Source organism: Pocillopora damicornis, chromosome 7, assembly GCF_964200805.1.
Source record: "Pocillopora damicornis chromosome 7, jaPocDami1.2, whole genome shotgun sequence".
NCBI lineage: Eukaryota > Metazoa > Cnidaria > Anthozoa > Scleractinia > Pocilloporidae > Pocillopora > Pocillopora damicornis.
The window spans coordinates 3,853,384-3,865,522 of NC_142676.1; the positions used below are offsets into that span (position 1 = coordinate 3,853,384).

The window sequence follows — 12,139 nt, forward strand, 5'->3', positions numbered from 1 at the left end:
GTCAAATCCTCCAAAAATAGGTTTTATTCTATAAAAGCCTCTTATCCATCACACTGTCGCCCCAGGCGGTCAATATCTGTTCATTCTGAATGCATATAACTATGAAAAAATAAAGGCTTTTCATTGTTTCTGAATGAGAAATGACGTAGATTTTCACTGCATGATAAGTGGAAGCCTAGTGGTCTCTCGTCGACACATTTGGTGTTCTTAATTAAATAAACGATTGCGTGTTCGAGCTGCAATGTCTTTCTATGGATTCTCGATTCATGTATGGCTTCTGGCGTTCTGTATTTCCTTCCAAGGTAAAACGATTTTCATTTATCTTTGAATAGTCTCTTGTTTGTCGTTATTCAGTGGCTATCCACAGACATATAGACTAATGTTTTTTAACTTGGCTTCCTTCGTCGGTTCAACTTGGAGGATAATTCTCACCTTATTTTCTTCATTTTTACAGAATGAAAGAGAACCAAAAATTAACCCAAAACAAAGAAGATGACTGTTTTGTTATAGATTAGCTGTGTATGAGAGCATATGTTGTTGTTGCATAAGTGTAATTGTGTCTTCTTGTTCCTAAGGAGTCTTATCAATTATTTGGGTGACCTCCTCGGTGAAGATGTATTTTTCCAAACGAAAATGCGGCTGTCCGCGTTTTCATCTTCTCTTAACTCATCCTCGGGACGAAAATAAGCGAGAAGAAGTCTTGCAATTCAATTTCGGTTTCAGGTTTTGTTTTGCTTTGATCGTAAGTGCTGATTTTGGCTCGTTGTCTAACTTTTCCGCAATTCCCATGGTTAAGTTAATTGTATTCTATCGAAAATCCATCATAATTACTAAAAGCAGGGATAATTTCCTATTTGAGCATAATATTTCGACGTCTATCCCACAACACTTCATAGCTGAAGTTTTTCCGGTTTCCGTCGCATTAATTTTTAAAACATTCAAGTTGGATACCTTAGTTATCTGCTGGGGGCCACGATATGCAGCTCCGTTTTCTCTCTGCCTCGAAGCAATCTCTTTCGTTATGTATTTCTTTTAACCCAGGGATTGGTAAAGTCCAATTAAGCGCAGAGATTTTCTTTTTTTCTGTGTACGAACCCTGATCAAGTGATTGATGTCAAAATTCAATCTATATATACTTTTGAGTCACTCTGTTCTAATCATGTGTTCATTTCAGTCGCCTTTCCTGTTAATAACATAATTCCACCAGCGAATACTAGACTCTGCATGCTATACCGGAGACTTGATGAAATCTCTCTTTTGGATGCGTTTGTTGTTGTTGCTGTTGTTGTCGATGTTTTTTTTTTTGTCGTTTCACAATAAAGTATCTAGTAAGGTTCTAATTTTAATTACATAATTAATGTTTTTTTGACACAGTTGTCAGCAGCAAGTCAAAAAATTGTGTTAATGCCCATAAAGAAAGCATCTAGGATCAAAAATTCCTTCAAATCTCATTTTTTTCTCTTCCTTTAACACTTTCTCTCAATTGATGTAACCAGAAATTTTGCCATGCTTTCGAGTTGATGGTTCAATTGCAACAAAGGACCATTTTGGTCGTGCACTAAAACCGCTATAAAACGAATTCAAAATCAATTTTGTCACAACGAGATGTCCCTCAAAGCAGTGTATTCTGTGAACATCTTTTAACGCCGATACGGCTACTAAATAGAACCCTTTAAAGAACCAGGACTTGTTTTCGGGAAACACCGTAAGGTAATATGCTACAAAAATATTTCACATTTTATCCTGACCTGTTTGACTTTTAAATCATGGCAAATGAAAGAAGAAGCCATAAAATTGTTCTGTTTCGTTGTAAAGCGCACAGAAAGTGGCTTGTCGATAGAAAAAGCTCTGGCAAGTTTATTGTTAAGACTGGTCTAATTAAGGCAACTCCTTCTACTCTGGCTTTAGAAGGAAAGCCGGATCAGAGCGAACTTTCGACTAATCACTCGTCCAGTGGGCTGCATTGAGATTGTATGAGACCATCGCTCATTCGCTGACCTAAGAGCCAAGCTTTTTTTAACAATCCTGCTAGCTGAAAACAATCAAACAAACAGAGAAACAAACAAACAAATAAACAAACAAACAAAAAACAACGAAAAAAGAAAATAATGATTGCCATCATGAATCCACATAACGCAGTTGGCGTTTCCTGTCGCCGTAACGCCTGTTACCGAAGCCTATTTTGCATTTTGATAACTGCTTCTTCAGAAATCTTGCCAAAATGTAACATTGCTGTTAATAGCAATTGTTCCAACGCGGCTGAAGTTTATTGCAATACAAAAATGTCTTTGCTATGACTCATCAAAAGGCTTAAGCAAAAGTCAGGAATTCAGCAAAGCCATGATTGAAGTTTCACCTGATCGATTATTTTACTTCCTTTTACTTTAACTTTTTAAGCATTGCGAAATTTAATCCAACCCGTATCTAGTATTCTTGAGCGAGGGTTTCCCAACGCGTAGAACTGGGCGTACACTGGAATCTACATGATTAGGCTGGAGAGTGATACCAATCGGATAACCTAAGCTTTCCTTTTTCTACTTCGGAAAAAACTTCCTTTTTAATTTTTTCACTCTAAGAGTAAAGCTGTTTCCTGGCTGCAATGAGGAACTGATCTCTATTCTCTTTTAACCAGATATTATCTAATCTTTTTGGTCTATTTAAAAAGTAGTTAAAATCATTTCAAATCTAGAGAGATGAGGAGTTTATCGTAAGTTTAATTTGACGAGGACGAAAATATATAAAATGAGAATACCTTTTTCTCCTTTCACAGCGTAACGTCCATTGCAAGATAGCGACTGCCTGTCCAGTGTAATGACTGCTAGGCCAATCTTGGTCTATATAGATCGTATCCACGGCTCTAAGTACGTTAAAATGATTTGAGCAGTTGCATTTTGTTGCAAATTTCCCTTCATTTAGACTCGTGTTACTGTTTCCAAAATTTTCTGTCAGCTAATTGAAGATACAAGGACTTCTGAGTCTTCTTTAACCTTTATCACTGACCGTTAGAATAACTGCGTAATGGTCTCTCCAAAGAAAACTTGCTTGTTTCCAGGAGTCCATCTTCAGCACTGAAATACACCTCGACAGGCAATACTAATACCATTTTGAAAATCAAAACCCTTCTTCGAATCCTTATTAAGCTAAGACTGACACTAGAACGTAGGTATTTTGAATTAGCTTGCTCTCATTTTTCCTTCAAAGAAGAAAATTTTGTATGGACAACTTGTTAAAAGAAACTGGAAATTTTAATAATAGATTTTAGATAAACCAGCACTCGCACGAGAACGATATGTCTGATTTAACAGGTAGAGAAGCCTTGGCTGTGCTCTTTTCTATTTTAAAGCACGCAGGAAGCGTGCTCGGCATGAAAGAAGCGTTGGGAGAAACATGAGACTTAGTCGAGTGTTTCTCCTCACTTCTTGATTGCTTTACAACAGAACAGAGCACAGTCAAGGCTTCTCTATTTGTGCCATAAGAAAGAATCCGTTAAATTCTCCACGCCTTACGTGCAATCTCCAAAAAAACTTCATTTCCAAAGCGAACAACTATGTAGTCAGCATGCTTTATAAAACACGCTATAATAAGCCAATCAGAATCCCTGTTAGAATGGTTCAAGTAATCTCATTGGTTGAACAAGACTAAAGCTGTCAGAAATGTCAAACCATCATAGTTCACAATCTGCAATAGTTCACAAACTGAAATAATTCGGCAGATCGAATTTTAAACTTTTGCCTGAAGTTTTTTAGTCTCTAATACAGAATCTGGAAGTGAAATGTTCATTGAAATCCGGCCAATTTGAAGCTCATAAAAACACGCGAGTTTTTTTCACATGGCAATTAGAAAACAAACTGATCAAGGCGCGTGCTTTGTGAATGAACGACAGCCGAATTTAAAGAAACATGAAGATTTCTCGAGATGACAGCGCCGTAAAACTCGGCTGCTGTGACTGATGTGGCCTTCCATTAAAACGATTCGGAGAGGATATCAGAGCAAGCTCTTACCAGTTGTTCACTCGAAGGACGGCCGATTTGATTTCTGAGGCTTACTTTGCTGCGATGACCGGAGGTCACCATGATGACCTAGCCGTGATGAACTTCGGCATGATCGCAGTCGCTCTGACACCGTCATGAATAGAATGAATTTTAACATTAATGCCAGTTTGGCTATAGTTTTCACAATTCCTGTTGGTTCTGTTTCGTTTTTAAATACGAAAGTTTATACACTATACAAGTGTTAGTTGCAGTGATTGATTTTTATTACTGTACGTAACCTTGCAATCAAATATTTGTTTGGTTCTTCCGTTGTTATATGCCGACTCGCTTTTTCCGAATTTCACTTTCAATGGCGAAAAAGAGCAAGAGAAAAGTCCGAGAAATGATCGGACTTTACAATTTGGCAGATGGCGCGACAGCTTCAGCTCAGGTCTTATTAATTAATCATTATTTATACACGGTAAAAATGTTGTATAAATAATGATTAATCAATAAAGAGCTTTATGTTTTATACTATGATAGATCACGCTCTTTCAACCACTGACAGCGCGCGTAATATCCAAACATATAACAAATGTTATCTAAGAATTGGTACCTGCTTTTAGCTGTGCGTACATCGATGTATGGATGTGTTAAGAAAGTTTAAAGAGCACTCGGGTAGTTCGAGTTGTCCTCACTTACGCTTTGAGTAACACTGACTCTTCTTTCGTATTCTCCAAACTTCCCAAGTGTATCTATACAAAATTAACCCTAAGAATGCACCAAGTTTATTTCATATCTAAGTACAAAGCACTTATACTAGTGATTGTGTCAAATGATTTGCATTGGACAGTAGGTCATCTTCTTAGAAGATTAGCAAATTCGCCCCCAGAAACCATAAGAAAAAGGGAATTCAAATGCATGTGTTGGAGTTTGTAACGTCGTACGTGCCTCAGAATTTTACTCCAAGGGATTTAGCCGTTATCAACCGATTTTGTACCAAGACATCAACACTGTGTTAAAAATGTGTCTGAATGCAGTTGAAAGTGTTAAGCTTTTAACTGCAACATAAACTTGGTCATGGTCTAACATTCGAGTGTATAGTTTGGAATCGATCATGGTGATATTGTGCGAGTTCTACTATCGTTTTGTGGTTGGACCGTTTTCTTTAAAGGCATAAAATAAAGGGCAGAATCTTTTCCCATGAAAGAGCGAGGTTTGAAAAATGTTGCGTCAACAAACGACAAAAATAATTCAGTCAAACCCTAAAATTTGGACACTGAATTTAAACTACTTAAAGCTCTCGCTGTAGGTTGCGATAACATATTAGATAGTTCTTTTAGCTTTTGCATACTCAGCAATAATTAAGACACTTTGAAAACGCCTACGGGTTGTATAACATGTGAAATGGAACGTTTCGGATGCTATGTACGCGTGACCGATGCACGTGTTTGGGGACTTAAATCATTCCTGTTTGTGACTGCGCTATTTTTTGGACAACGGACAGCTGAGCTCATGCAGAAAAGGGTATAGAGGTCTCTTGAAAAAAACTAAGAGCTTCTCATTGTCATGTCTAAATGAACTTCGGGTGAACGATGTGTCCTCGTTATTATTCTGGGTTCCTATTGATGTGGTATTGGATTTGTCTATCCAGGAATTTAGCAGGTAAGACCACGGTCATATTTGTGGTCATGTTTAACTTATTTCCTTCCGATCGGGGTGAACAGAGTGATCAAGGATCTTATCTACATTAGAATGCAGCTACGATCATCAACCTTGAACCTCTACTGCTTTGTTGTGTGGTGCGTGACGAAGAATGCCAGCTCAGACAACTTTAAGTTGTCATGTCGATGGCAAAGGCTTAAAAGGAAAACTTTGTTTACTTTAGAATCTTTCGCAAATTAGCAGTAACAAGCAAACTATATGCCTCTTGCAATATTCACGGAAACGGTATTAAGCGACAAAACAGACCTGGAACAAAACAATAATGTTAATTAAACAGAGTAATAGAAACTATTTTGCGTAGCTTTGCATGCAGATTCTTCGATTTTTGGATTCGTGAACTGTATAGTTCAATTTCAACTTATCAAAAAAGTCAGAGGTAATGCAAAATCACTTCGAGTTACCAAAGCGTTGGATCTATTTAGTGTTAAATCATGCTCAATATGAAAAGCAGATCCAGGAAAATTTCGTTCGAGTTATTGAAGGCTTCGGTACATATGCATAATGTTAGCGTTCTCTTTTTGGCATATCTACTTGTTCGTGTTTTTAAGTTTTCGGCACTTCTGTCATGACTAGCAAAACGTTTGCTCTCATAGTTGATCTTACTTTATTCAGCCAAAATACGTCTGCTCTCAGGAACAGTTAAGTCGGTCTAAAAGGCGGTTATTACTTATCTTCATTCCCTCCTTCTCATGGCGTCTCAAAACCAATATCCTTTAGAAAAGAAGGATTTAGAATTCATGTTGGAAACACAAAAGAAGGCTGGATTAAGAATTTTCTGTGCTATGTTGGAAAATTTAAAGAAATAAGCGAGGAAATTGTGAATTAATAGTCAGACATATATGAACTAGTGACTCTCCTTTAGACTTCGTTAATTTGTGATGTTTATGATCAGTGCGACAACATGCTGGTGAAAATTGGGAAACTCCAGTGTTCTCTTGTTGTACCTGCATCGTTTCAACATTCCACCAAGATGTTTAACATGTCAAAGATTTCAGCACTTTTATAAGTTTATAATCAATCTTTGCCGTCATATAAAGTATCAACTCGTGTACGAAAGATCTTTGAAAAAATATTTTATATGATAAATGAGACGCAAAGCTAACACTATACAATGGTTACACAAAACATGGCTTTCAAAAGTTTGCATAAAAGAATTAAGGCAGTGTTGTTATGGTAGAAGACGCCATTACTATTCACACGATCATCATTGCTCTCCTCATTTTAGAGCTTGATTAAAGCCCTTCGGATAATGTTGCATTGTTTTGAATTATTTATTTAGACACCGTCGCACACACAATCGAATCAGGACTTTAGAGTGAACGTGTTATCCTAATTAGTCAATTACGTAGTTTTTTTCAAAACATTTTTTCCATTGTTTTGTAAATAACCTCAAGTTAAAGGTTGAAAGGACATGATCACGAAATTTTTTTACCTGATTCATCAATTCTGCATTATATGCAAATCTGCCCTAAACGTTGCGAAGACCAAAAATTTTATTTTGACAAGATACACGCAGTTGTAGTAACCTTGTCGTAGGAAAAAGCAAAAGGCAAAACGGAAAAAGCCAAATCTTTTCAATTGCAAATAACGGAACAACAACGGCTCCTAGGTATGTACATACCCAGGAGGTAATTTTATACGCTAATAAATTCCTATCATTATTTGGTGTAAATAAGATAATGCAAATAAATTTAGTTCACGGGTGTTAGAAAATGAATTGATCAGGTTTGCAAATCATTAGCTTGAGAAGTTCAGTCTAAAAATTTCACGACGTGACAATCATGAAATAGCTTCTTTAATCAGTTTTGCCGCATACCAAGTACTCTTATAGCAAACCGGAATATACAGACCGCGTTATTTCTTCTGTACAGGAAAATAACACGATATCTGACCAGTACGAAGAGCTTAATCGGCGTCAGTTCATTTTGGTTAAAGATTTTCTGTACCAGTCTTTTCAAAAGCATTTCTTACAGATTTCTGAACTTACAAAAACCTATGTATCATAAGTTTAGATTATATCTTCTATTGCATGTCAAAGCAATGACAAATGCTCATTAAAGTGTGAAAACTATTCAAAATGCGTTGGAAATTTTGCATTCACACCAAGAAAGTCGATGGCTGTGAAACAGAAGTAGTTATTTTGTGTATTCACCATACAAGCGGGCGTTATGATATTCACATGTCTTCAGCAGCTGATTACATATCTCATACTATTTTGGCCTCAAATGACAGGTATAATTAAGTATTCTTGGTCGGTTCTCCTTGCTGATAACCTTTCCAAAATTAGAAGTATTGGCTAATATAATCTTTATTGTATGGTTTCGAAACTCACACTCTGAGCATATATTCTTGAATGCGTTTTAAGCTTTTATTATCAAGACTTCGCCTTAATAATCTGGCTCTGTTTATGATTTACAGAAATTATGATATAGAAAAATATCTTATTGCCGCCTGTTTTGCAGTTTAGAGTTTGCTTTAGATGATACATGTTACCACGCGCTTTATAACTTTCATCATTATCACTTCCACTTGGAATGGCTTCGTTTTTTTAACACATTGTTTTTTTAACACATTTGTACATTGATTTTGTGACAACGCATTTAGAAACCAAAAGACCTGATACAGCTACGGATTTGAACTGGAATAAACACCTGTACATGTTAAATTGTTCGTCGAGCTTCCATCTTTAACTTTCATTTTTAAAATGATTTTTGTTTTTTAAAATTGATTTTGTAGGTTGTTGTTCTTAGCTTTTATTTTGTTTTCTAAAGAAACTTTTCGTTTCGAGCCTTCATCATTAGTTATAAGCATCGACAAAATTTTGTTCTTAAATTTTAATAAATAGTTATTATAACAATAATAGGCTTTTACAACACATTTTCAAAGTTTTGAGTCTGCTTTTGCAGTTCTATGTTGAAATTCGTGTTGAGCTTTTACGGTTGTTGCTCGGGGCGGATTGGAGAAGAGAAGCTTAAAGACGAAAATCTGTTTATGGTCGTTTTCCTTTCCTATTGTTGTTATGTATTGTTATGTGGTCAAAACGAACACAAAACTGTTCAAAATGTTGAAGCCAAAATTTTATTGGTATTAGTAGTATCTTGTAATAATCTGAGAAAAGCAAAGGTAATGATGAGGAATTGTATGCTTACAATTTTCAAGTGTCGCTCTCGGATTTTCAAACATGGGTCTTAGCCTCCCGGGCGTTTCGCATTTTACCATCACCGCCCCTTTAAATCAACGGCTTAGTGATTTTCAATATTGATGATATCGGTGGTGACTGAGACAGATTAAGATATCAAATGACGTTAAATCGGTAGCTTAAGAACTGTGCCACTTTTCATGTATCATTATTGGAGTGTTGAAAATTTCCGCCAAACGGAGGTAAAATTTGATGAAGAAAAGGCAATCATCAAGAAGGAAAAATAGTCCTGATGAAACGAGAATGGTTGAGTATGACAAGTATTAAGACGGATTACTCATGATAAATTTGAAAAATTTAGGCTAAATACCCTGAGCTGTCAATAAGTAACGTAAATGAGCATATTTGTAATGTGCGTAACTTTGCACTTACCTAATGGCACGACAACACCACAGGTAATGACAGATACCTGTCAATCATGCTTTCTTTTGGCTTCCTAAGCACAACAGTCTCCTTTCTTTAGTGGAGAGCCCTGTTATGATCTTTATCAGTGTACCAATATTGCACTATTAGAAAACACTCGTTTTATCTCTTTGGTTTTTCTTGCATGCAAGCGGAATTCAAAAGATAACATCTTTCCATTGCACCTGCCTAATATCACACGTGCCTATGTGCATGCACAACCATGTTGGAGTGTTTCACACGAGAAAGGGTCGAACAGCCAAAAGAGCAGCACTCTTTCTAGATTCGTTTCCGATTTCTCATTAAGTTTTTAAGGAGACTTGTCAGGGTAACTGAAATTATTCCTGACGGCATAGAAAATTGCCCTTTAGTCTAATAAAGGTTTGAAGTACCAGTAGTCGTTTTCTCTGAAATATAGACACCAAAGAGGTAAAAACTGACAGACCAAGGAAAAATAAGGCAGAAAAGATTAATACAAAACACAAATTTAAATAATGTAATCAGTCAATTTTTTTCGCCCTTCTTGTTGAACCGAAAGTTTCCTGTTTTGCCTGTGTTAGGTGGCATCCGAAATTGTTAAGGGGTGATTTATAGTAACGTCACTCTTCCGTCTTTTACATCTATATACTGTATGTTGAAGATAATGTTAATTTGGTTATCAATAATGTTTTCTCGAAGAGCCTTAATGTAAGAATCACAAAGCAATTAGCAAATAATTAGGATAAAAGCCGAAGAAAAAAATTGAAATGAATTCAGCGGAACTCCATCTATATTTGTTTGTTAAACTGCATGATAGAAACGACGTTCCATCTGGTTTTTGAATCATAGGCTACTTTTGTATGAAAAACTCGAGCGCGATGGTAGTTTTTAAGGTCGTCATTTTACAATTATTTTCAAGAGAGGATCAAGCTCTGTTCACTCATGATCAAGCGTCCCAACAACGCTCCTATGAACAAAATTGGAGCTTGGACCAATTTCCCCGCAAGGAAAATCATATCGATTTGTTTACAAAGCAAACCTACCTTAAAAATTAGCCGCTGTATCATTCCTTGTGACGGCGGTCGAGTGTTGAGGTTTGAAAACTGCTCGAGCAGGGGACACTGAAGCATGGATGATTTCAAGAAATCATCTACCTCTCATGATAGTTCAAAATTATTTCCTAGTCATGGCTACTTCTTCAATTGTCGTTTTAATTATTAACGTTTTTGTCTTTTTGCAGTGATAAATTCAGTGGAGGCCAGTTTATCAGAGGGTGAGTTTAAAAGCATGTAGTATTGTACTTATCTTATCTTATTCTATTACTTCCAGCGAGTTTAGGGTTTCTCTTAAGTCTTTTTAGGGAGTAAGTAAGTAAGTAAGTAAGTAAGTAAGTAAGTAAGTAAGTAAGTAAGTAAGTAAGTAAGTAAGTAAGTAAGTAAGTAAGTAAGTAAGTAAACTCTTTATTCAAAGAGAGTAGCACTTAATAGCCAAAAGGCTAATAAACTTGGCACTGGGTAGGCTGCATTACTCCTAAACCATCTTCAACAAATTCATTGCTACAACCCTCTTCAAGAGTAAGCTTATAAATACTTACCTTGTTACAGTTTTTCTAGCTTCAGAAACTATTTCTTATGTCTACATTTTTGCATTACATTTAGGTATATGTCTGAAGTTGTTGTGAATTGTGTTATCGGGGAAGTGGGTTAATATGAGTTCCTGTTGTAAGGATAAAAACAAATGAACTTCACAAGATTGTGAATGGTTAAATTACCTTCAAAGCAGGAAAAACATAGAAAAGTTGAAAGTAGTAAAATGGAAAAACACAGAAATTGGAATGGACAACATTGACACAGATGGTAAATGATGAAATTCAAAAATTCAGGTCGAACATCTCGAAGATGCACAGAAAAAACGTAGCTTCAATTAAAAAAAAAAATAGCTTCCTGCTGTTTGAGAAGAGGATCAACAACGTCGTCTTAATCGCACAGGCATGAGCAAACTTCACCCGTGCAATAAAGAAAAAAATTGCTGCTAGGAATAGTTTATTATACGTTTTAATTAAGCCTCGTTTGCATCAAAATTGAACCCCTGTTCCTTCCATCTTGTCTTCATGTGGATATTCCTCTAATTTCATTATGTGAGAGTACTTTCCTAATAAAATCCAGCGGTCGGCGCCCGGCAAAGCCTAGGGGTTAAAAAAAAAAAAAACTGTGGCAGTAGTGTCAATAATTTTTTCCTAAGTGGCTTTAGATGATGTCATAGAAGGCTGTGCCTTGATGAGGGACCGTAAGGCGATACCCAAACACTAGGGCCTACACAGGCTAAACATGTCTTACGGGCGGCAGTAGACCGCCAGCAACCGGCTTTGATTGAAACCTATGGCATAAATCCTATCTTGTATTAAGCAATCAACTAAAAATATTTGAACGAAGGATTTTGACTTTGTTCTTCACCAGGCGACTTGCGACTTGTTGACGGAGGAAGCGATAACCAGGGACGAATAGAAATCTACTTCAACGAGACCTGGTGGAGGCTTTGCAAACACCATTTTAATCACCAAGCTTTCACATCTGTGTGCCGAACGCTCGGTCTCCCAGATCCGGAGAGTAGGTTCTATTACTCTGACTTTGGTACGGGTAACTACTCGTACCTACCTAGAGACTTTCAATGTGATAGCGAAGACACACCACTTTTGGACTGCCGCCATGAAGAGTATTATGATAGTCACTGTAATGAGGACGCAACAGTAGGGGTTTCATGCGGGGAGCTTGTTTATGCAGGTAAGTCCGACATCAAATTGATAACTGTATAAAAGTCTATAAAAGTAAATTCCTTTATACACAGGAAGTAGGATGGTCGACTG

General features: G+C 36.6%; 1 protein-coding gene across 3 annotated transcripts in view; it reads left to right on the forward strand.

Annotated features, from left to right (window-relative positions):
• The first annotated feature begins 222 nt into the window (after positions 1-222).
• The window catches only part of LOC113679874 (uncharacterized), a 63,032-nt gene continuing 51,115 nt past the window's right edge, over positions 223-12,139 (forward strand). The window contains exons 1-3 of one of the 3 annotated variants that reach the window (XM_089211476.1): positions 223-302; positions 10,517-10,549; positions 11,733-12,056. In XM_089211476.1, coding sequence (XP_089067602.1) covers positions 242-302; positions 10,517-10,549; positions 11,733-12,056 — 418 coding nt within the window. In that variant the 5' untranslated portion in view covers positions 223-241. Of the gene's footprint in view, positions 303-5,483; positions 5,637-7,791; positions 7,929-10,516; positions 10,550-11,732; positions 12,057-12,139 lie in introns of those variants that run through there. The other 2 variants (XM_089211474.1, XM_089211475.1) reach the window with 2 other exon arrangements.